Source organism: Terrapene carolina, unplaced genomic scaffold, assembly GCF_002925995.2.
Source record: "Terrapene carolina triunguis isolate 2854851 unplaced genomic scaffold, T_m_triunguis-2.0 Scaffold146, whole genome shotgun sequence".
Lineage (NCBI taxonomy): Eukaryota > Metazoa > Chordata > Testudines > Emydidae > Terrapene > Terrapene triunguis.
In genome coordinates this window covers 595746-621578 of record NW_020664497.1, presented here as the reverse complement: position 1 = coordinate 621578, position 25833 = coordinate 595746, and the positions used below count along the sequence as shown (strand labels likewise).

The 25833-nt window shown below is 41.0% G+C and overlaps 1 protein-coding gene across 4 annotated transcripts; it reads right to left on the bottom strand.

Annotated features, from left to right (window-relative positions):
• Window positions 1–830: 830 nt before the first annotated feature.
• On the bottom strand, window positions 831–25833 carry NCOA4 (nuclear receptor coactivator 4). 4 transcript variants are annotated; one of them, XM_024209940.3, is made up of 11 exons: window positions 25754–25771; window positions 14910–14973; window positions 8811–8965; window positions 7130–7270; window positions 6850–6938; window positions 6101–6209; window positions 5148–5219; window positions 4039–4185; window positions 2847–3845; window positions 2449–2538; window positions 831–1999 (listed from the first exon to the last, which is right to left on the bottom strand). In XM_024209940.3, exons 3-11 carry the CDS (start codon window positions 8949–8951, stop codon window positions 1994–1996), a joined length of 1794 nt encoding a protein of 597 aa, XP_024065708.1. In that variant the 5' UTR covers window positions 8952–8965; window positions 14910–14973; window positions 25754–25771; the 3' UTR covers window positions 831–1993. The 4 variants fall into 4 exon arrangements, with proteins under 4 accessions (XP_024065708.1, XP_024065698.1, XP_029767862.1 ...); XM_024209930.3 differs by lacking the exon at window positions 14910–14973 and having other exon boundaries at window positions 25754–25833; XM_029912002.1 differs by lacking the exon at window positions 25754–25771 and having other exon boundaries at window positions 14910–15028.

The window sequence follows — 25833 nt, the reverse complement described above, 5'->3', positions numbered from 1 at the left end:
TCCACAAAGAAATAAAAACCACCACACCCACTTTTGGCTGCAATATTTTTTAATGGAAAAGACTAATCGACACTTTACATAAATATTTATTAGTATTAACTAAATTGGGGTTCTGTGAAAAGCAAATGAATACACACCCAGAAAGTTTTAAGGGCATAATGAATTGAATATGAAGTTAGCACTCATTAACTAAGGTTAAAAGGATTATAAAGGTGAGTTGCACATCAGACATCATTAAATTCAACTGCTAATCAAAATAGGCTATCATTGGAGTTAGTCATAGTGTAGTCTTTCCACGCAGCAACAGGCAATATGGTCCGGTAAAAACTGAAGTTCAAAAAACACTTTCTGATTTCAGTAGACAGCTCAAACTATTAAAAGAAAAGGTCTTAAGTGGTCTGCTAATCTAAAGCCCTTATAGAGTCTATTTTCAGTGTGCAAAGGGCCAAGATTTTTTTATAAATCAGTTCACAGGCTATCTGAACATAGTGGTACACACAAATACTTTCATACTGTGTAGCACCAGGCAAGTGGTATTAAGTTTCAGTCCTTTGAACAAGATTTTCTTTCTGCACTGAAAAGCTGAGGCCATTTTTACGCCAGACAAACTTTAAGAAAATGTTATCTAAAAATCATCAGAAAAAAGTTAATGAAAATGAACAGGGGAAATTAACTGTGCAGATATTAAATAACTTTGCTAATTCTTCATGCAAGCTAGAAAACCTACTGCCCATTTGCACCTAGTACACCAATGGTTTCAGACAACTTATGCAGTTTCATAAAGGTTTAATAAAATGTTGTATACTAAAGGAGGTATATTCATGCTATGTCCACTGCTACAGTGATCAAAATTAATCTGACCTCACTTCCCAACTCTGATACCAAGGTGATAGTTACCTTAACTATCTAAAACAGATTGAAAAGGTGGTGGGATCCATGCAGGTCACCAGCTGGAAAACGTATTGAACAGGATTACATCCTATTAGGAGGCTCTCAAGCATCCAAAGTTCCATTTTTGTTAAGCATTCTGAGAGGTTTCCTTTTATAATTGTATTGGTCTATGAATTAGACAAGGAAACAGGACTACCAGCAGTTTATACAATATAAGTTAACTGCCAATTAGTCTAAAAATAGACATCTTTGAGCCACTTTTTTGTACACCAAATTGTTTTAGTAAAATTGTAATTGTTACCTCATTAAATGCTGGGCACCTACTAGCTTCAGAGTGTATTGATTCACAAAGACTAACAGCTCTGAAAAGACTGTCAGTTCAAAAGCAATTTAAAAAGATCTGGGCCAAATCTGTCTCAGTTCTCACTAGCTGAAGATCTCATTCAAAGGAAAAATTTGACAGGAAGGTCTTCCTTCAAAAACACATTTAAGAGTTCTCATCATGTGTCGGGGGCCAAAAACAGTACATTTCTTTCAAAAACTAGAATACGTTTAACAGCCTTGGGCTGAGTTGTACATAGGATGCAAGCAACAACTGCCCTCCTTCAGAGGTTAACAAACATTTGCTTCCAACTAAGGAATAAGCTATCTTGAAAAAGATGGAATCCTTCTCAAGATAAAGTTCTAGAATTTGAAGGGCAACCTTTTGGGCAAGGAAACTGCAACACTATATAGTACAGTCCAAGCACCAGAGATGCAGATTTCACAGCAAAGACATTTCATTTTACAATTGCTCTGAGCTTCAACATGCTTGAAGTGACAATCCATAAAAGAAACTTCACATAGGCCCATGAAAGATACGATCTTACAAATGCCTATTGTGTCAGTGTGCGTATATTCAGCAGGCCTGCTATATTCAGGAGTCATTTATAACACAAAGGCATTTTCTGCACCATAACTCAGTTACCTATAATTATAGTTTGTTTTTTAGCTAAAGCAGACTAGTCAGACACAAACACAATTATTCAGCAGACTGCAATGACATAGTATGTATGTGTGGCAATCAGCAGGAAGGTGACGTGGTTCTAATGCTTCAGGTTCTTCACTTCTAGAACAAAACAATTCAGAATGCAGAGTTATTTTATTTTGTTCGTTGGTAAAAAAAAAAGTAACACTCTGTGAGAGAAGCGCGTACAAAAGGGATGTTGAAAATGCTTCACATAAAGATACTGCTTCTGAGGCTGAGTTTCTTGGTACTGATAGGTTTCTGTTCTGTAATTCACCATAAACCATACAAAGATTCAATATTTAATATCAATTTACTTAACAGTGGGAATGATTCCCTCAACTTCCCCTGGCAGAAGAGGATGAGGGAAAGAACAATGGTGGACCAGGAGGGGTACGAATGGAGAAGAGGGAATAGGTTAAGCTGCTAAAGATAGATATAGAAAGGAAATCATATGTTGCTTTTAACATTTAAAGGTAGATATCTTCAAGGATTATAGAATGCACAACTGTGTTTATTAGCAATGCATTTGTGTAATTGATTAATCTTACCTGTAAAGGAGTCTGGTACAGCCACTTTTCTCTATCTCCATTCAGTTTCATACAGGCAAAAAGTTCACAAACTGTAGGTAGGCCATAGTCCTGAAAAAGGGGACATAATTATTAAGGACATTCAAAATGCATCTAAGTTAGTTTTCCTGTGTGTCAGCAATCTTTTAAAGGGGTCAGATCAAAGAAAGTTACATCTAATATTTCTTATGAGATGAATCTTGGCTATATTTGCTTTACAAAGTTTGTTGGATTTCAATACTGAGATCTGTTTTATTTCAGCACTCTTAAAATAGTGGTTGAGCATTGAGGATTGCTGTAAATACAGGGCAAGAAGTAACACTGGTAATTATACTGTCTTAACACATTATCTAGGAACAAACATTAAAAACTATGCTCACTTGTGCCTTCTTGCGTAGAAGCCATTTATCTTCCACTGGAGGCTGGTTGACATTTTCCAACATCCAACTGTTGACATTCAGAGGAAGGTGGAATGGGGCCAGGAGGTCTAGAAAAGGACTCTTGAAGCTAACTTCTGCTTTCTCCCGGTTTGCCTTTCCTTCTGTGCTTGCTGCTTTGTGCACTGATTTGGCTAGCCAGGTTGTCAATGGACTCTCAAGCAATGCTTTTAGAGGTTCTACAACCTTCACTGAACTATCCAATTTCACTGTGGTAGTAGCTGACTCCTCTGGAAGCTGCCTGGAGGGATGAAGCCAGATGTTGACAGCAGATTTAGGCTTCTCAGGCTCAGGGTTCACCACCGGTATCTGGTTTCCTGGCATGCCATTTTTATCCTTCCCCTCTTTCTTCAGGAGCCACTTACACAGAGCTTCCTTTTCACAGCTGTCATCACACACACACTCTGAAAAGCTAGTGCATGGCTCATTAGCTTTGCACACATCTTCCACTTTAAATGGAGTCTGGGGGTGCTGTAGAAGCCAGACATTGGTAGATACCGTGGGTGATTTCTTCACATCCTGATGCTCATTCAGGCACTTAAGATTTCCGAGGTTTTCTATCTCTACACTCTTGGCCTGACTGCCATGACAGTTAGTGCAGGAGTCAGCTTTGGGAAGCCAATCATTTATGTTATATTCCTCCCTAAAAGGTTTAAACACATATTTCCATTTCTCTTCTGAGGCACTACTTCCATTTTCTGGGTCAGAAGGAGTAAGCAGCCAGTCAGAAATGTCCATCTCTTCTTGCTCAAGGAACTCCAATTGATCCATCTTTTCAGTGGAAAAGAAGGAGCCGGTGGTGGAATAGGAGCTCTTGTGCTTATGGGAATCTGTTTTTTCAGAAGTTTCTTCTCTTTGCTGATTCTGCAGAAGCCAGTTTTCCAAATCTTTCAGATTTCCCCAGGCTTCCTCAAAATAACAGACTTTGGAAGAGTTTAAATCCTTAACAAACAAAAAAAATACTGTTTGTATAGTGACAGCTCAGAATATTTTGAGAATCAAGCAAGATGCAACAAGGGTAAGGCAGAGATGCAAGGAAAGTATAATGGATGTGCTCCCCACCCTTCCAATTTCAACTGCAGCATACCACCACATTCCTCTTTAATACATCTTATTTAGTATGTGAAGAGCATACCTGGCTGGTCTCTGGCACATGCTTTTTCATAAGCCAGTCCTCAGGGTTGATGCTGGGAGCATATGGAGCCTGGCAATTGCTAGCAGACTTGCTTCCAAGTAGCCAGTCACTGAGTGGGGAACCCAACGTCCCAGACAATAGTTTCTTCTAAAAAAGAATGTAGGGTCTCCATGTTATAAAAATAACTATTTCATTGTGGAGGCAATTTACAGAGAATCTTAGAATGTACAGCGTGTCCAATGTATACCAATATTTATTAACCAAAAGAAGAACCACAGAAGTCCCTTCTCACACCATCTTCTCAAAAGCCTCATAGTCATCTATGTGGCAGAAAACCAGCTTACTGCTGTGTGGTTTGCTTTTCCAATTGTTTCTAATTACACCTCTACCCCGATATAACACGAATTCGGATATAACGCGGTAAAGCAGTGCTCCAGGGGGTGGGGCTGCGCACTCCAGTGGATCAAAGCAAGTTCGATATAACGCGGTTTCACCTATAACGCGGTAATATTTTTTGGCTCCCAAGGACAGCGTTATATTGGGGTAGAGGTGTATCTAGAAACTAGATTGAAAACAGTTATATGTGTAAAATTAATCGGTATGACCCACAGTAGTTCAGGGTCCTGTAAACACTGCAGCACTTTTGACTGTACAGTCTGTCAATCTACATGAAAAATACCTTGAACATAGCTGCATCTTTGTGCTGGACCCAACATGGTGCCTCCCAGCTGAACTGTTGCAAATCCCTGTCTGGCACACTTAGGACTCGACTCCATTTATCCTCTAGCATTTGGACTAGAAGAGCCAAGCTGGAGCCACCCCATTCCACCCCCATGGACAAATTAACCCAAGTTCATATTTAAGGAGCTCATGTAAGGGAAGATGGCAAAAGGAAACTAGAACATCCTCCCCAACAGGCATACTCAATTGCCACGTTGTTACTGGATACTCAAACTGCAATACACCTTGCCACATTATTACTGGATACTCAAACTGCAATATCTTAACTGCCATAAAAATTACCAGTTAGGAAAGCTGAGAGATAACAAGATTATGCTTATACTATCTTTAGTCAAATCCTATTTTCAGAAGACAAATATTCATTTTACCTGTTCATGTTGGGCCAGCGTGCAGTTCTGCACTGACATCCAAGGGGAGGCATTTTCTGTCTCAGGAATTTGCTATTTAAAAAAAAAAAAAAGTATGAACAATAATCACTTTCCTCATTTTTAAAACTCAACTCCATTTAATTAAAAAAAACAAATGTGTAAACATTAAGACTATAATGAAGCAGCATTAAAAGCACAGTTACAACTGGTAAATTCCTTTTTATACCATGGAAACTTTAAGGTTACTGAACGGGGGGGGGGGGGGGGAAAGAGGGAGAGGAGGAGAGAAGCCTTCAAAATAAAGATGTTATGGCAAATTTCAGTGGAGAGCAATTAAGCAGAATTATTTCTGCTTTTATAAAGGTAAATGCTCCCAGAGGCTGGGGCATGTACTTTTTCCATCGATATTGCCTACAACTGGCATCCGCTAAAGAAATTCCCCACATTAAATTCCAACTGCTACAACAAAAAGCAAGAACACATACCCGACGCCCTCCACCAGTCACCCTAACCTTCCAATCAACCTCTGCCAAAAACATACCTGTATGTTAATAAAATGCAGGTATACTTTAGGGAGGCTGCTGCACAAAGCTTTACATATAGACTGACTCCAAATGTAGCTGAGGAGATACTTTTGAAACTGACTTCTTGACATAGCTTGGGTTTTGTTATTGCTGTATATAAATATCACATCCCTCCCATGTGATCATAATTTATCTGATCAAGGAGTTCTACACTTTCTGAAGTTGAAAAAATGTTGAAATATGCAATGATTATTAGATTATGTGCCTAAAGCTGTAAAAATATTTGTGTATGTTTTATATTTCAACTAAAGATTTAAAATGAAACCAGTTGAATAAATGATGAGGGATCTGCAGACTCCCTCTCCCCTTAAAAATATCTGAATCAAGTACTTTCAACAGTGATCCTACTAGAAAAGCCTTGGTACTCACCATTGTTTTAATTGAGCCAAACGACGTGATGGCCTGGCGAAGGAAAGATGTATCAGCCTCAAAGTTCAGGTTGGAAGGCTCTTCTGGTTTGAGGGTCAGACTGCCTAGTCTAAAAGAATTAAGGAGATCTTTAATAAAAAATAAAGTTCACCCATAAGTTCAGTTAAACCCTTCGCTAGCTTTAAGCTTATAAAACTGAGCCAATATTTGTATAAAGGCTTTTAATTGGTTCTGCTGCAAACAGCCAAAAATGTAAACTAATTTGATTTATTTATTTAGCTTTTTACACAAAAATAAAAAGATATGTCCATCCAAGGCTCTATGCAGTAAAAACAGAAAAAAGTGAAATATCCAGCAAAACAGCAAACTCCTCTCCCCACTTACTCTTCCTCCCAAATCAAATGACATCAAACCTTAACCTCTGCATAGTTGTGCTTGCATTACAACTGATGGTATCCTGACTTCTCTTTAAAGGTTCAATTTAAAAATCTTACACAGAGATTTTCAAAGCAATCCTGGGTATTTAGCCATACTCGTCTTCTATCCGAGACTGTTTTGAAAATCTCACCATTAATTTTTTTTAAGCAATTACCGAAAATAGCTCATAGTAAAGTATTATACATACGTCATAAAAGCTAACTATGTAGAAGAGATGGTCTACAGACATTATGACCAGAAAACAGTTTAAATTCAATGTAAAGTCAAAATGAATAGCACTCTCATTTATTCAGATTATGTAATATTTTTACCTCTCCAGGCACACAGAAATCTGATTGACTAGGTCATTACTATGGGGGTGTTCCAGTTGGTGGATAAGACAATTGAACTGTCCCAGCAACTATATGAAAAATAAAACATTATTATTGCCTTAGCTCCAGTAAAGGCATCACATGTTCAAATTCATACTCTTATACTTGATACAGGATATACCTGTTCAAGATTTGTACTTTACCATGAATACATACTAGCAAGACCAGTGTATTTGAAAGGGCCAATATAGCTAAATTGAGTTAAACACACAAATCTTACCCAGTAGAGTTGGTATGTTTGCTGTTGCAAGGTCTCCTCTTTGAGCTGCTGAATGAGATCTACCTGTTCAAGCAGCCAAACTTCACGACTGCGCAGACATTCCATATGACGACTTATGCAGCTGTGAATCTGAGCTTTGACCTGCAAGATAAATACCAGCTCCATTTAGTATTTCTGGAATGTCTGCTGAGTAGTTCAAACCAGAACATGCCCAATGTGTTGTGGGTTGTTGGTTTTTTTTTTGGGGGGGGGGGGGGGGAAGAGGAGGAGGGGGAAGAGAGAAAAAGAGAGGAAACCCACCCACTGAAATTAAATACTAATATTTTTGTACTAAACGTAATCACCTCAAACCATAACCTGAAATTTCTTTGTTCACAGAACACACCGAAGTCACCAACCTTCACACATCACAACATACAATTCACACACAACTCGCTGGGTTAAGAAAGCTAATGCTGTTGTACACAAGTCTGAGTATTCTTTAGGACAAATGCAGTTTCAATGATTAACAACAAACTTTCACAAAAGTCAAATGTGGCTACCCAATTCCACAGACAGACAATATTAAATAGTAATATTTGTCATTTATGCATACTACAGTAACACCCAGAGACCCTTGTCAGAATCTGGGCACCACCATGTGTCACAGGCAACCAGAAGCAGAGGGGATAGGGGAGAAGGGGAGAATATATATTGTGACACAAACAGACATTAGCTTTCAACCACCTTCTTCTCACCCCATAAAATACATTTAATCTACAAATACAAACCATTTTGAAATCTATGTCATTGCACGTTTATTCATCAAAGACGTGGGCTTTTACTCAACATACTTACCAGTTACCCCACTTCAAAGTTCCAAGACCATTCCCATTGAAGGAGTACCCAAACACAAAGGAGTATCAGTTTATTAAAACAGCTGTTCTACTACATATTATTTGTAGCACCTTTATATCTTTCAGTTTAAAGAAGTTATTTCCAGCAGCATAAATAGTGAATCACTAAAAAATCCCATTACAAATAAGAAACTATTAATAAAACCCAGAGACTAACACAAAACATATGCTAGCGAGATGTTGAGAAACTGCACTTTTTATTTTACCTGGTGAGGTTAGCAATACTCAAATGCTTACGTTTTGTAAGGATTATAGTTGAGTAACAGTGAGATAATGGTTAGGGCTCTATGTCTGTCATAGATTCCATGACATTCTGCGACCTGACTTTCCACGACCTCCATCACTTCTGCAGCAGACAGTGTGGCTGACCCCTGGCTCACCCAAGCAGCTGGCTCCAGGGCCAGCTTCTCAGGTGGCCCCAGGGCCAGCCACACCAGCCGCTTGGGCAGCCCCGCAGCAAGCCCTGGGGACCGCCCGAGCAGGGGCCTTTGCGGCTGGAATGGGTGCTGCTGGCCACCTCCCAAGGCTCCCTCCCACCCCCCAGATTTAGTCAGGGGTATTTATAGCATGAACAGGTCACGGGCCATGAATTTTTGTTCGTTGCCTGTGACCTGTCCATGACTTTTACTAAAAATACCCATGACTAAATTGTAGTCTTAATAATGGTGCTTCTAGGACAGATTGCTTATTGTTTCAGAAGACCAAGTAACTTGCAGAACTACCAATCAAAACTGTGGTCAAAGACTGGCAAAACGTTAGACTTTTAAAAAGTATATTTTAAATACCTCTCTCCAGTTGACTTCAATTTGTTGTTCAGCCTTGACAATTCCAGCAATAGCAGTCTCCAAGTCTTTCTTAGCTTGAAGGCACTTTACAAGGGGCTCCTTACTGCAGGAGCTTCCACTCCTATCCTGCGGTGGGCTCATTCTTGACAGTGTTCCTAAACCACAAGGAAATTTTGTTTTAACAACAGTGAAACTTAAATATTTCCAAAAGTCCCTGAAAGGATAAGAATGAGGAGGGCATATTCTGAATAGTCATCTGCATCTGCTATCTCAGGAATACTAATTTGTTATTGAAAACACATTTGAAATATAATTTTTCTAAAGGTCGAGACCAAATACTAAAAAAAGCTGGTATAAGAAAGTAATGTCCAGTAACTCTGTGGACAGTGTGTCTGAATATACCAATCTTTGCCTTGGTTGTCTTCTCTGTTTACTTTTGGTACACAGCAATTTGCAATATCTGATGTGCTACAGAAAGCAAGTTGTCTGGAAAAATATTAATGAGGAGGTCACATCAAGGTCTTGCGATTCTTCTGGGTAATTTTTCAGCATAGTAATCTATCCACACTAACAATATAAAAAGAATATCAACATGCTGAAAACTTCCTCATTAGATTTCTGTTTTCCAATGCTTTTAAACTTTTTTCTAGCTAAGGAAGACATGGAGGATGGGAGAGGTCTCAGAGGACTGGAGAAGGGAAAATATACTACCTTTAAAAAGGGGAACAAAGAGGACCCGGGGGCTTACAGACCCATCAGCCTAACTTCGATACCTGGAAAGAACTCAAACAAATTATTAAATAATCAATTTGTAAACAACTAGAGGATAACAGTGTTATAAGAAAAAGCCAGCATGGATTTGTCAAGAACAAATCATGCCAAACCAACCTAATTTCCATCTTTGACAGGGTTACTGGGCTAGTAGGTACGGGCAAAGCTGTAGACTTGATAAAGCTTGACTGTAGTAAGGCTTTTGACACAGTCACATATGATATTCTTGTAAGCTAGCTAGAGAAACGTGGTCTAGATGAATTACTATAAGATGGGTGCATAACTAATTGAAAGACCATACTCAAGGAATAATTAAAACTGGGAGGACTTATCTATTGGGGACCCGCAGGGGTCTATCCTCGGTCCGATAATATTCAATACTTTCATTAACAATTTAGATAATGGAGTGGAGAGTATGCTTTTAAAATTTACAGATGACACCGAAGTGAGAGGGTTCACAAGCACTTTGGAAGACCAGAATTTGGAAGGACCTTGACAAATTGGAGAATTAGTCTGAAATGAACAAGACAAAATTCAATGAATGCAAAGTACTATACTTAGGAAGGAAATATTAAATGCAGATACAAAATAGGGAATGACTGGCTACGCAGAAAAGAAAAAGATCTGGGGGTTATAGAGGATCACAAATTAAATATGAGTAAGGCTAGAATTTTGTCACGGACAGGTCACGGGAAATTAACAAAAATTCATGAAACCGTGACCTGTCCCTGACTTTTACTAAAAATGTCCATGACAAGAAGGGGGAGGGAGGAGGGTCCAGCACCCTGCCCTGCTGTGGCTGGGAGCTGCAGCCTCTGCCCCGTGGCTGGGAGGGACTCCCACCTGTGGTGGCTGGGATCCCCTGCCGCTTGCAGCAGCTAGGGAGCTGCACGGGTCCCCCGCAACCACGGGAACTGGGGAGCTGCTGGGGGACCCCCCTCGCCGCCCGTGGCGGTTGTGGAGCTGATGGGAGGATTCTTGGTGGCCAGGAAGCTGACGGGGGACTCTTGGCCACCACTGGAGGTGGGGGTACCCTGCAGCTCCCAGCGGCTGCAGGCTGAAGTCACGGAGGTCTCTGGAAATCACAAATTTTGTGACTTTCGTGACCAAATCGTAGCCTTAAATATAAGCCAACATGATGCTGTTGCAAAAAAGGCTAATGTAACTCTGGAGTGTACTAACAGGAGTGTTGTTTGTAAGACATAGAAGGTAAATGTGCACTCTACTTGGCATTGATGAGGCTTCAGCTGGAATAATGTGTCCAGTTCTGGGCGACACACATTATGTCTTTATGTAAGACCCTTTGTTTTTCTGGGGATAGGAGGAGGAAACTTTCTGTCACTGGTAGAGCTGAACCTATGTTTGCAGCATTAGGGAATTTTTAGAAAATGCTGTACTCTGAGAGGCCTAATTTAGAACAAGAGCTAACAGATTCTTCAGACCTGTGCTATAAAACGTGAGATTCACTTCAAAAGACTATCAGAAGAGTGCAGTATCTCTGGCCTTCTCTTGATTAGGAAAAGTGGTCAAGTCTAGGCTGAGTTTAGATAGGAAATGTTAGCTAAGCCCAACTACATCCTACTTTTTTGCTAGTCAGGACAAACCCTAAATGAGGCACAGAACTACTCTGAAAGGTATGATTCCCTGCCTCCACTCACAACAGTTACCGCAGTGAGAATTCTGTTTGGTTGAAAGACTGAACTACACTGCTTCCAATACACATTTTTTTAAAATAAGACTAGTTTCCTCTTCCTATCCCCCAAAACACAAAGGGTCTTACATAGATGTAAATAAGGAAACTCAAGACCTTTACACCAATGCAAATTTTCTTACAATAGAATGATAAACTATAAAATAATCTAGCAATACATTTTCTTTCAGATTTCCTAATATGTGTAAGTTACACCATCAGACTCTCTTTGATAAGATGATATAAGTATAACGAAGTCTCATTACCAAGAGGTCTGAATGAGTCATGTTACACAAGCTCAGGGCTTGTCTACACTGGCAATTTACAGTGCTGCAACTTTCTCACTCAGGGGTGTGAAAAAACACCCCCCTGAGCACAGCAAGTTTCAGCACTGTAAAGCACTAGTGTAGACAGTGCACCAGTGCAGGGAGCCGCACTCCCAGCACTGGTAGCTACGCCCCTCGTGGGGGTGGGTTTTTTAGAGCGCTGGGAGAGCTCTCTCCCAGCACTCTGCTGTGACCACACAATCCACGTTAAAGCACTGTTGCGGCAGCGCTTTAGCGTTGCCAGTGTAGACTAGCCCTCAGACTCTTCAGTGAATCTGACTCAAAACTTCTAGAAGTCACCCACAAACTGCATGTGTACAGGCTGCTCAGTTTCAACATATCCTCAAGTGAAGAGAGCTAAGATACAATCTTTCTGCAGAAAGTTCTATACATAAACATTTTGTAAGCAAGGCAGAAGGTTAACATTATTAGAATTCTGCAATGCATGAAGATCTGTACCACGTTTACAGAAATTGTATCACAGCATTTTTGCCTAGTGGAAGTGGGCACTTATTACCCAAGAATTTCAGTTCCTCTGTGGACTTCAGTCAGTACTGCAGAACGTAAGTTTCACTGTAAATATATTTTAAATCTGTGAAAAATAAGTCTTTTGTAATAATATCACATGAAAATGCAGGAAACCACCATGAATGAAAGGACGAACAAACAGAACAAAACCCAAACACAAATATATGCATTCTCCAGAGTGGTGTTGTATGGTGTGTTTGGTTTTCTCCCCATGGAAAAGGGTAGAAGCAATATTTTGTATGTAATATCAAAGATCACACCACAAGTTGTGAAGTAATTTCATCCAATATCTCCTCCTCTTGAGAAACATATGATCATATTCAAGCTAGAACTAGAAGAGTACTTTAATTCCTTTTTTTAAATGTACGTAAGTCTCCACCAAATTACTCAGGATGCAGAGGGCCAACCTACCTTGTCTCTATTTTTGCTTGAATATTATATGTTTAATTCTAATATTAACTCAATTCATTTACATGTTCAATTTGTAAAACTTTTGTAATCCTTCTTCTTGGTACAGTGATTTTCAGTCCAAGAGAAGCCTAAGTACATCATTTCCTTTTAATTTTAAAGTTCAGAGGACACTGCTAAATTTTATTTTTTTTTAACTACTTAAAAAAAAATTCTGATGCAGCCTCCTCTAAATGTGTCCTGACTTCTCTTTTTAAGTTTCTTTTTGAAGAGTTTTCTGCTCCCCTGCTAATATTAAGCAGCACCTTTTGGGTGAGCCAAGAACAAACTAACATGGTTGATTCTCTTCCCTTTCCTTTCTTGAATGATCCTTCCTGCTGCTAGGGTAAACTCCCTCTTGCAGAGCCTGGAAAAGACTGTGCATGTGAGCCCATCCCCCAGGCACTACATAAGAGCAATGGTGCTACTGCTTAAGATGGAAGCATAACTGACCAACAAAACAATGACACTGGTTATATATGAAGTGCTGTTAAATGCACCTACTAACCAGTTACAGTAATTTTACCTACCAATTGTGACAATAGCAGTCACAATTTTTCAGAAGATAGTGTGATTTTTTTAAAAGTTAATTTTGCAGTGTTATAGTTTGTATAAATAATAGTGAGCTTGAAGAGACGGTGAAAATTACACTGGTTTTGCACATCTACTGAATGCAAAACCATTACAGGTTACAACATTTTGCAACTTACATATTTTAGAAGAGTAAAATTGACAATAGACTTGTCAGTTTCATGGTTGGCATTCACTGTCAATTTTGCTACCTTTTAGGAAAAAGCAGCCAAAGCACTGAAAGGGGTGTAACTGGATCTCCCTGTCTCCCATCAACACCATCTAGCTTTCATACACTAACTGATTTAGTACTCTATGTCCAGAACGTTTTGCAAGCACCATATATAGCATCTTTCAAAATATTTTAAAACTAAACTACACACACACACAGTACTAATGAAATGCAACCACCTCTGGAGTGAGGCAGCCATTTCATACCCATAGTTCATCACCCTGACCAGTGGCAGAGCTGAAAGCTGTAGCATAGGAGGCCTGCCTATGCTACAGCTTTCAATTCAAGTCACTCAATTCATGTCACTTTCAATTCAATGTCACTCAATTCATCTCTACTCTACCAAGCTACAACCCATCAAATATTATGGGTATATTACAGACTGTGAAGACCCAAATAGTTTACCAAAAATGTGGAGTTGTAGGGAATTTCTGGTCAAGGACATTCACAATGAGTGCCACTGGATCTTTCACACCTTCTTGTAGCAGTAAGAGCCTCAGTTTTTAACATTCTAAAGAATGAAGGGCTCAATTAATTATGCTGGTATTTAAGGGCTTGTCTCCATGGGACACTTAGGAAAGTTAAACCAAAGTTACTAAAGTTGAGAAGGTAATGCACATAAATTAAAGGACATTACCCCCTACCCCCATGCTCTCAGTCAAAAGCAAAGTTGCCTTAGTTCACTGTAGCTTAAGCTCTTTCTGCTCCAAGTAGCTGTTAAAGATCCAATGGCACTCTTCACAAACGTTCCTAGCCAAAAATTCCCTAGCTTAAGCTACAGCAAACTAAGGCCACTTTAGTATGGTATATGGAATATATTTGCCACTGTCTCAGTTGTATATCATAGGTACAAAGCCACTGAGTTGTTTTACACATTTTATGTTTCAAAACTTTGCAATTAGTATTTTTAATCTAGAATGTCTTTAAATATATGTATAGAAGACTGTTGATGTGAAACTGAAAATGATCAGGGAAAAGAGTCTGTACATCTTACAACTTGTACAATGAAAGCCCCTACATCAGTTAAAACTACACTTTCTTCATCCTGCATTTCTATCCAATTATGGAAATAGTTCAGCAGTGTCTCTGGTTATTAACAAGCTTTTAGTGTTTTCTCTTTCAGCATCCACTGATTCATACAGCTTTCTAGGAGTCACCCAAAACCTCTTTTAAACAAAATTGCAATCTTGTTCCAAATACATATCTGCTCAGGAATGCACCAAACAGTTTCTAGTGCAGAGGCAGGAATACATGAATTCTTCATACAAAAGAATGCAATTAAATTTTCTTCTTAAAAAAAAAAAGAAGTCTGGAAACCAAAGACTTTGCTTGTGTCTAAGTTATTAGTCCCAGAAGTGTTTAATCTTCTCATTATCGTCCTATTCTGAATATAACAAACACAACATACCAACAGAAATTCATGCGATCACAAGTCCCTGTGGTAAATATTTTATGCAAATCTTTAAACCATACACCCATACCGTTGACTTTATGTCACATCCCTGCAATCTGAAAGCCAAGCCTGCTTGTCCTACCTGTTTACTGTTCGCCTTGTCTTCCCGTGCGACGATCCCAGGTTCTCACGGCCTTGTGTTGCCCCTGCAAAGTTATCAGCTGTGAGCACTGAGCAGACTTTGGAATCTGCCAGCGCAGCTTACTTCCTAAGCCCATCCCTCAAGCCCCACGTGGCCAGGGCAGCCACAGCTGATACTCAGTCTTGCACGTCTTCATAGAGAGGAGGGGTTTACGGGTGCACCAAACAGAGAAACGCCTGGAAACAACCGTGGCTGCACAGAGCTCTGACTGGCCGGAACGCTCATGCACAGAAACCCGAGGGAGGCTACAGCATAAAGCTGGGAGAAGAGGCCGGATTGCTAATACTGAGAGAGCGGGGGACTCGGGGAGGGTTTTGTGTTTTTTAAGATTTAATAAAAGTTTTATTAAAATAAGCTTCTAGAGAAGTGGAGTTTGTTAGGCTCTTTACTTTGCATGGTTGCTGCACAGAAAGAACACAGCTCTGCTGCTGAACACATGATGTCCGCTCCCCACTTTACGCTTATGGACTTTAGTCTTCTAACCTCTGTCCAACAGGACAATGCAAAGGGGAAAGGCCACTTTAGGGGTCTTAGAAAACTGCAAGTATGGCACATGTTAGTCTCCAAACAATCCCCTTTTGGAAATTAAAAGATGGAATTTTGTTTGCCAAACCTGCACACTAACAGTTGCTTAGGGCTGAGCATGCAATCTGTGTATGTGGTTTGGCTAACAAATATGGATCCATTTTCTCAGAAAGATCTGTAACTTAGCTCTTCAACCAAATCTTCCACACTTTACATAAGAGACAATCTGTCCACATCAAAATCTTACTATTCTATTCAGCAAGGACAAAAATAATTGGCTTCAGATCTGGGACCTTATGACAGCTATTATCCTCATACCATTCATGTACTATTCCAAGGCAACCCATTACTCTCAATAACAAACCCATGAAGTAAGTTCCTCCTAGGACAACTTTGCTTTTAGAATACTGTGCGCTAGTTAATAATGCACACACCATACTAAGACACCTAGAGACGTAGTATGCACAAGTATGGTCCAATTATTTTAATATGTGCCTAGTTGACAATTATTATTTTCAAACCACTGAAGTAACTGACTGTCAGCTGAATGGGATTAATGTTTTAAGATGTTTTGATATTATCCTTCCTCGTTTCAGGGAGTGGGTGTAAAATGCATAATTAGAAAATTCTATGTTTTAGTGTATGATTAACACCCATCTATTGATAATTATTTAGACACGGTTAAACTGATAAAAAGAATTCAAGTGCCTAGAGTGTATGGCAAATCTGGTTAATTAGTACATAAAAGACCCTCCCTATAACTCCAACCCATTTTGTAAAAAAAGAGTTATACTGAAGTGCTTTCTTGGATGCAGTTCCTGGAACAATGTTATAAAACACATAATATACACACACAGCTAACTAGCATTAGCCAGAAGCCTACATACCTAAGCTATGAAAATATTTTCTCTCTCTCTCTCTCTCTCATTGTTCTTTACAGTAATGATTCCTCTGGACAATCTTAGTAAATACCAACAATTACTGTATTTAGAAAACAAATAATCTATTGCTTTCAGAATATAAATATAGGACTAAAATAATACATCCAGGAGACAGAAGGAGAGGAATCTTTGGAGCCAGAATTTTAAATGTATGGGTAAATATCTACTTCACCCTTCCAAGTGAATAATTCAAAATGTAACAAATTTTTCTATCATTAATTCTCAGATGGATTTGAGATGTGCTAAATTAAGATTTTTCCAAACAGGGAACAAATCTCAGATAAACTACCCTCTTCTTGTATTAAAGTCATCTGAAGTTCTCCAAATACTCCTCCAGGACCAGAGACCTTTTGGGATTAAAAAAAAAATAGTTCTTTGAGCAGTAAGTGCAGTTAGGAATGTACTGGTACTGACTGCCTCCAGGTAATACCCACTTAACCAACACACTACTCCACTGTAATGGCTCCTACTTAAACACAATAATAATACCTAGCTCTTGTATAGTGCTTTTCATCAGTAAATCTCAAAGTTTAATGTCCTTATCCTCACACACCACTGTGAAATGGGGAAGTATTATTAATTATTATCCCCAAGAAGGACCAAATAAATTTAGAAAATCAACTTCTTATTAAGGTCCAATATCACAGAAAATGGGTAATGTTATTACATTTCTATTGCATGTTTTGACAGGAATTAATTCTTATATCAAAAGATTAAAATCTCATGTTGTCATAGGGAGTACTCAAAAACTACCTTAGACTATTTAAAAAGCAGTCCACATTAGCTAGGAAAGTATCAGAAATGCTTATATTAGGCTCTACTCGGCAACACAGGCGGTCAATTAGCTCATTCTAGGTTTAATAAGATTCTTTCCTAGCAAATGCATTTTAGTATCCACTTGTCAGTTTAAACCACAAAACCAGAAAGTGCTGTAATACATCCCACTATTTTGTCACATATCTCTTCACTGGATGTGACAACGTGTGTTACATACTAAAAAGATACATAAAATATACTCAATGAGCATGTGGTTAGTAGCCCCTTTTACTTGTTGGGATGCGAGGAATAAAAAGCTGTAAACAACAATAGTCTCGTATAAGCTTTTCACTACTGTCAGTTTTCATTGATTCCCTGGGTCTTTCACACAGCAAGTGGGCAGAGGGGAAAAAAAAAAAAGGAAAATGTGCCACAAAAATTGGCAAGGCAGGATTGGGGGCAGATATAGCATCTGTTACTATTTTTGTAAATTGATGTTAACACTAAGTAATTATTTTGTTTCCCAGCACCAGAACACACTGCTAAAGTAATTATTTTGTTTCCCAGCACCAGAACACACTGCTAAAGGCTTCAGAAAAGGAGTGTTTTACTAAGAACTCCTCTGCATGACTAACCAACAGAGTTAAAACTTGTCAGGTACAAAATGAAGACCATAATGCATGGCCTCAAGGTGATACAGTAACTCCTCATATAACTGTCCCGGTTAACGTTGTTACGTTGCTGATCTACTGTATTAGGGAACAAGTTTGTTTAATATCGTGCAATACTCCCTTATAACATCGTTTGCCAGCTGCCTGCTTTATCCACTTGCTTGCAGGATTCTCTGTAAGGGTACATCTACACTACAGGGGGGAGTCGATTTAAGATACGCAAATTCAGCTACGTGAATAGCGTAGCTGAATTCGACATATCACAGCCGACTTACCCCGTTGTGAGGACGGCGGCAAAATCGACTTCTGCGGCTTTTTGTCGGCGGCGCTTACTACCACCTCCCCTGGTGGAGTTAGAGCGCCGATTCGGGGATCGATTGTCGCGTCCCGACGGGACGCGATAAATCGATCCCCGAGAGGTCGATTTCTACCCGCCGATTCAGGCGGGTAGTATAGACCAGACCTAAGAGTAGCCCCTCCTTGTGGGGATTAGAACTGGGAGGGGGGGAGGCGGCAGCCCTCCTCCCCCATCAGCTCCCCTAAATTCCCTGTAAGGTATGTGGCTCAACAGCTGCCCAGCAGCAGTTCAGGTTGCCCTCCCCCCACTGCCGTGCTGCTCCTGCCCTGCCCTCTGCCTTGGACTGCTCCCAGGAGCTTCCTGCTTGCTGGGGGAGGAGGGGAGAGGGATGCTGGTATCAAGAAGTCCCCCTGCTCCTCCCCCCCCCCCGCTCCGTACCCCCTCTCCAAAAAGGGGAGGAGGAGGACAGGGCTCAGGAACAGAAAGGAGGGAGCTAGCTGTTGCTTCCTGTCTGAACTGGCTGAGCTGCTTAAAAGGGCAACTTAAACGGGGGTCAGCGTACTTAAAGGGGAAATGCACATCTCTCTCTCACTCATGCACGCACCCCCCAGCACTTTGGAAAGTCAGCACCTGTGCAGCCGTGCATGTGCTGTCAGGAGGAGGGAATGGTGCGCTCCAGCTGGATAGCTTGGGCTCATCATCATGTTCAGTTTCCGCAGGGAAGTATTTGCAGCTACTGCCCTGCATCTATTATGTTTCCTCCCTCCTACCTCAGTCCATGCTGCCTTGTAGAGTGTGAGGCTACATTAATAACAGCGTATTAACCCTTGATGGCTCAGCCGAGTGCTAGTTCATCATTTAGCAGCAAGGCATTCCCTGGGAAATATTCCACCCTCTGACTCCACCACCTCAACCAAGCTTCACAATCATTCATTGCTGTGTACAATATTAAACTGTTTGTTTAAAATTGTTTAAAACTTACACTGTATATGTATATAATGTCTTTTGTCTGCCAAAAAAAATTTCCCTGGAACCTAACCCCCCCATTTACATTAATTCTTATGGGGAAATTGGATTCGCTTAACATCGTTTCGCATAAAGTAGCATTTTTCAGGATCATAACTACAACGCTAAGTGAGGAGTTATTGTATGTCAGAATTTTCAGTGCTCAAACTGAGACCTTTTCCCCACCTCCCTAAAAGATTACTTTCTATATTCCTCAGCTCTTGCATTTCTATTTTTTGGTCAAATGCTCAGGGACTAAAGAATACTTTTGGTATAATGAAAAAGATCATATGCCGGGGGACGGAGGGGCAGATATAACAGAATAATGGTTGTACAAGCTTTTCATCTGTAACAGCATCATCTGAATTACTGTTTATATAGATTGTTTTCATACATTTCAAATGCAGATTGGGTCAGAAACACCCATAAAACTGGTAATTTCTAAACATTAATTACCAAGTTAAGAGAACTTTTGGACACAAAAAAATTATTCTTGACAGAGTCTATCTATATTAGTAAAATTACTTCTTGTTGACTATGGTTGTCGCTAACTGGTCACCGTAATGATCCAAATGAGCTACTGTTGTAAACTGTTTAGGTTGCTAATGCTTGTCTATATTAAAAGACAGACGTTTCCCATTATAGTACCAATGAATCATGGTTCTCCTAAAGTACCTATCACAGAATGCAGGCCCCACAAATCCTCTTAACAGATGGAGAAGTGCTGTAGCAAAATGTAAAGTGTAATCCCTATTATAAGCATTTTTCAATCTAAAATAGCATGCATTTAATAAAACTTGGTGTCAGCATTCCCCTTCTCCAAAACACAGGTCTTTGTTGTATGCTGTACCTTAAAAAACAGAAGCCATACATAGTTACAGAAGCTGCAGTAGGCTCAAAACAAGAGAGGAATCTGGAATTACCACCTTAATGAACAACAACAAAAAATGCTTCACATAATGCACTTTGCAAAACTGGAGATTAGACGTGCTCTTTATCTACCCATGCCATTTTGGAATTGTATCAAGTGAACTTGTGTTGCTGCACTTCCATCCACATTAACACTGGAATAGTTCAGACTGAACCAGTTACACCTCTACCCCGATATAATACGAATTCGAATATAACGCGGTAAAGCAGTGCTCCAGGGAGGGCGGGGCTGCGCACTCCGGCGGATCAAAGCAAGTTCGATATAACGCGGTTTCACCTATAACGCAGTAAGATTTTTTGGCTCCCGAGAACAGCGTTATATCGGGGTAGAGGTGTATAAGATTTGCTCAGAGTTAATGCAGTAATATCAATACACACTTGAGAAACATTACAAACATTAGTGTGGAAAGTATTTTAAATGTGTTCTAGATGTTTGAAATGGTTCTTTTAAGTGTTGGAAGTCTGTAATGTAGTTGGGACACAAAAGTTCAGCACCCTTCTTAAAGCCTGATTGTGGTTTTATGGCATTTAAAAGTAAAAGTACAGTACAGACCCATTTACACGCGAATCCGCTTAAAGCGCAGTAGTGCCATGCCTCCCAGTGCTACCTATTTAACATGCGAGATTCATTAACACGCGGTACAGGAACTTGCTATGTAGCGCTACAGATTTGCTCACTAACTCACTGACATAGAAATCGACAGGAAGTGCGGAGTGGAAATGTGTTGTACGTCTTTACCGATATTGGTAAAGACGTATCACGCACGCTTAGTCATTGTCACGCTAGAGATATATATAATATATACATTAGTACTGTAGTTATATAATAATACAGTATATATACTACATTAGAAAATTTTAACCGTAGGCCTAATATAATGGCAGAGGGCAAGCGTCAGCGTTCCTACACTGTAGAAGAAAAGCTAACTGCAATAGATGGAGTAAATAGCAGAGAAACCCAGGCCAAAGTTTCAAAAGATATTGGGATTGCCGAATCTACTCTCCGAGGATGGCTAAAAAGCTAATCTAAACTGAATGGCTTTGTACAAAATATCAGTTCTGCCGCAGGGCTTAAGCGAAAACGTGTGTGCTATTCAGCAAAACCCACAATAGACAAAGCCATGCGCACGTGGTTTGCTCAGGAAAGGCTGAAAGGAATGATGCTAAGTGGGCCAATTCTTCAAGCCCAAGCGACAAAATTGGAAATTTAACGGGGGATGAATCATTCCAAGCCAGCAAGGGGTTTATAAGTCGTTTTAAAAAGCGTCATGGCATAGCACAGGTATCGATTTCTGGAGAAAGCCGATAAGCCGATGAATCAGCCGCGAAGGCGTTTCCCACCGAGTTACAATCTATTTTACAAAATGAAGACTACCACGAAGAACAACTTTATAATTGTGATGAAAAGAGCTTTATTTGCAAAACTGTACCTGATAAGACTTTAGCCTTTAATTACGAGACACAGAAAACAGCTGGATTTAAAAAGATAAAAGATTGTGTGACTCTTCTTTTTTGTAGTAATAAGACAGGCAGCCATAAGCTTACCCCTCTTCTCACTGGCTGTTTTCATAACCCTCGCTGCTTTAATCACCTCAATAGAGCCAAACTGCCAGTAATATACGTTAACAGCAAAAATACTTGGATGACGAGACACATTTTCGATGACTGGTTCCACAACAGCTTTGTTCCAGCTGTTCGTAAGCATCTGCGGTCGAAGAAACTCGAAGCCAAAGCACTTTTGTTACTTAGCAATTGTCCAGCGCATCCTCCAGCCGAATCACTGGTATCGAGAGATGGAAAAATTCGAGTGCTATACCTACCATTCACCACAACATCAAAAATTCAACCTTTAGACCAGGGCAGAATTTTAAAAACAATTATTGACGGGAGCTGATTTCAGCGATCGTGTCATGCACATCTTCAGGCATTTCTGAATTCCTGAAACAGTTAAACATGAAGGAAATTATTTAGTTAGTTAAAAAAGCTTGGGACGGAGTAAAACAAAAGTCCATTGAAAACTACTGGATCAAGGCTCTCAGTGATGCCTCTTCTGTCAAAGACAGCTCAGACTCGGAAAACTCCAGCAGTGGCACTGATTCAGAGCCAGACTTTGAAGGATTTTCGGAAGAAGATGTCCGCAAACGCACAAGCAAACAAAAGAGGATAAAAGTAAACTTCTCTTTCAAACGATAAAAGATTTTAGTTTGGATACATCGCCGGAAATCATTACCGAGTGGCTGGAGATGGATGAAGATTGGCCGACTTCAGAATTTCTGTCTGAGGAAGAAATATTAACGGGCTACGTCGGACCACGAAAGTGATGGCGAGAATTCTAATAACGCAGGCCTAAATGACAACGATGACGATGACGAGGATGTCGTTGAAAAGGTCAAAATTTCGCCCACAGAAGCCCTTAGTGCTGTAGAAACTGTTGTAAGATTTATGGAGGAGCAAAATGCGGAAAATATCGAAATCATTCATCTGGGGCAAATGACAGACTTCATAAGAGAGAAAAAAATGTGAGCATGAAAGAGCAGAAAATAACGGCGTTTTTAATTAAGTGAATCATAGACACTTTTTTCATCTTAACCCTCTTAACCCGCGGTCATGACAGCTTGGTCCCCGACATCCGCGCGTAAATGGGTCTGTACAGTAAACCTTTTTCAGTACCCCCCCCCCCCGAGGGGTAACTGTTGTTTATACTCATTATCAGCATGCAGTGTTATTGTAGTCATGTCTTATCCTGGAAGAATTCTGCATCGCTTCACACATGCAGAATTCATGTGCCGCTCAGAATTTTTTTTTTTTTTTCTCAGCAGAAAATTCATTCTGCCAAGAAGTGCTGCAGTTACACCTTTTGGCCACCAGGGGCCACTGTGAACATAAGAACCGCTATACTGGGTCAGACCAAAGGTCCATCTAGCCCAGTATCCTGTCTTCCAACAGTGGCCAATGCCAGGTGCTTCAGAGGGAATGTACAGAACAGGTACTCATCAAGTGATCCATCCCCTGTCGCCCATTCCCAGCTTCTGGCAAACAGAGGCTAGGGCCACCATCCCTGCCCATCCTGGCTAACAGCCATTGGTGGACCTATCCTCTATGAATTCATCTAGTTCTTTTTTGAACCCTGTTATAGTCTTGGCCTTCACAACATCCTCTGGCAAAGAGTTCCACGGGTTGACTGTGCGTTATATGAAGAAATACTTCCTTTTGTTTGTTTTAAATCTGCTGCCTGTTAATTTCATTTGGTAACCCCTAATTCTTGTGTTATGAGTAGGAATAAATGACACTTCCTTATTTACTTTCTCCACACCAGTGATGATTTTATAGACCTCTATCATATCCCCCCTTAGTTGTCTCTTTTCCAAGCTAAAAAGTCCCAGTCTTATTTATCTCTCCTCTTATGGAAGCTGTTCCATACCTCTAATTATTTTTGTTGCCCTTTTCTGAATCTTTTCCAATTTCAATGTATCATTTTTGAGATGGGGCAACCAAATCTGCACACAGTATTCAAGATGTGGGCGTACCATGGATTTATATAGAGGCAATATGATATCTTGTCTTATTAGCTATCCCTTTCTTAATGATCCCCAACATTCTTTTTTGACTGCCGCTGCACACTGAGTGGATGTTTTCAGAGAACTATGCACAGTAACTCCAATATCTCTTTCTTGAGTGGTAACAGCTAATTTAGACCCTACCATTTTATACGTATAGTTGGGATGTTTTCCAATGTGCATTACTTTGCATTTATCAACATTGAATTTCATCTGCCATTTTGTTGCCCAGTCACCCAGTGTGGCACCAGAACAGAGAACAGCCGCTCCCAGGTGGGAACAGCCCCAGCTGCGGCTAGGGAAGAGCAGAGGCTGCATTCCTCACAGCTCCCTGCCAGTGGGGTCAGGTCAGGAGGCATGGGATATGGGGGGACAGACAGCGTGGGGAACATGGAGCTGCTGGGGTGTCACAGACTGCGGTTCAGAAGGGCTAGTGGGGGACAGATTGGGGCAGGGGCTGAATACGAGTGGGCGTGCAGGGACCCCACCGGCCAGTCTCGCCCGCCCCATCGGGGAGGTGGAGCATGAGCGTGCGGAGACGGGTGGAAGAGGGTGGCTGAGTGGGGGTGCAGGAACACATGGGGATGGGGGAAGAGGGTGGCTGACTGAGAGGCTAGGAGTCACCCAGGGTCTGCATGGAAGAGGCTCCCTAAAAATCCCTTCCCCCAACAAACTAAAAAAAACTGTTCCATACTTCTCCCACCCACACCTAACAACCCTCCAAGTTCACTCTCAGTTTCCTTCCCAGCAATTACTTCCCTCTCCCTCAGCTCCTCCGATACCCCAACTCCCCCACGCCTTTGCACTGCTTCTGAGGGGTGCAGGAAATACATTTCTGTATTGTAGTGTAAATGAATTATTACTCAAAGTTCTGTATTAACATGTCTAGTAAGGAATCTATTTGTCAAAAAACTTTTTCTGAATCTTTTGTTTTTGTATTGTTACAGACATACTTGCTAACAGGTATTTTGAAATAAATTACCAAAATAATTGAAAAGTGTGACTATACTGTGTTATTTTGACAAATAAAATATGCTGAATTTTGCTGAATTTTAAAATACAGGGGTACACAGAAGTCTTCCAAGGGGCACATCAACTCAGCTAGATATTTGCCTAGTTTTACAAAAGGCTACGTAAAAAGCACCAGGAAAGTCAATACAAACTAAAACTGCATACAGACTTGTTTATACAGTTCTATATATTATACATTGAAATTCCAAAACAATATTTATATTTGATTGATTTTATAATTATATGGTAACAATAAGAAAGTACGCAATTTTTCAGTAATAGTCTGCTGTGACACTTTTGTATTTTCAATGTCTGACCTTGTAAGCAAGTAATTTTTAAGTGGGGTGAAACTTGGGGGTATGCAAGACAAATAAGACTCCTGAAAGGCAGCAAAGAGTCCTGTGGCACCTTATAGACTAACAGACGTATTGGAGCATGAGCTTTTGTGGGTGATGCATCTGACGAAGTGGGTATTCACCCAGGAAAGCTCATGCTCCAATACGTCTGTTAGTCTATAAGGTGCCACAGGACTCTTCGCTGCTTTTATAAATCCCGGCTATCCCTCTGATACTTGACTCCTGAAAGGGGTACCGTAGCCTAGAGAGGCCGAGAACCACTGATGTAGATTGCGGTAACCCCCAGCATGTGCTCTTCAAACAGAGGAAGCCCATCTGTAGGCGCTGTCCCAAAGTCCTCCCGCACCCTCTGTCCCCACTCCACTCTCTGCCCCTGGCAGCCTCTGCTCCCCAACGTGGACAGGCAGCATCTCTCCGCCCGTCTGTCTGCTCGGCTGCCCCACGCGGTACAGGAGTCTGTCACCCGCCGTGACGCAGCCCCCGGGGGTGGCGCGGCCCGGAGCGGCCGTCCGCCCGTCAGTTACCGGCGCGCAAAGGGCGGGGGAAAGCTCCGTATGCCCAGGCCGGAGCGGCGGCGCTGCGGTCCCTCCCCGGCGCACACGAGGGCTGAGCCGGGCCGGCCGGGACGCGAGGCAGAGCCTCGGCTCTGGGCGAGCACGAGCCGGCGGGGTTTCCCCAGCGGGTGAGCGCGGGCGCGGGGAGCTGTGCCGTGTCCCGGGGCGCTCCGCACTTACCGGGCTGGGGGCGAGAGAGGTTCCAGGGGCGCAGCGGTTTGACCTCACGGCCTGGAGGCTCAGCGCAAAACGGGAGAGGA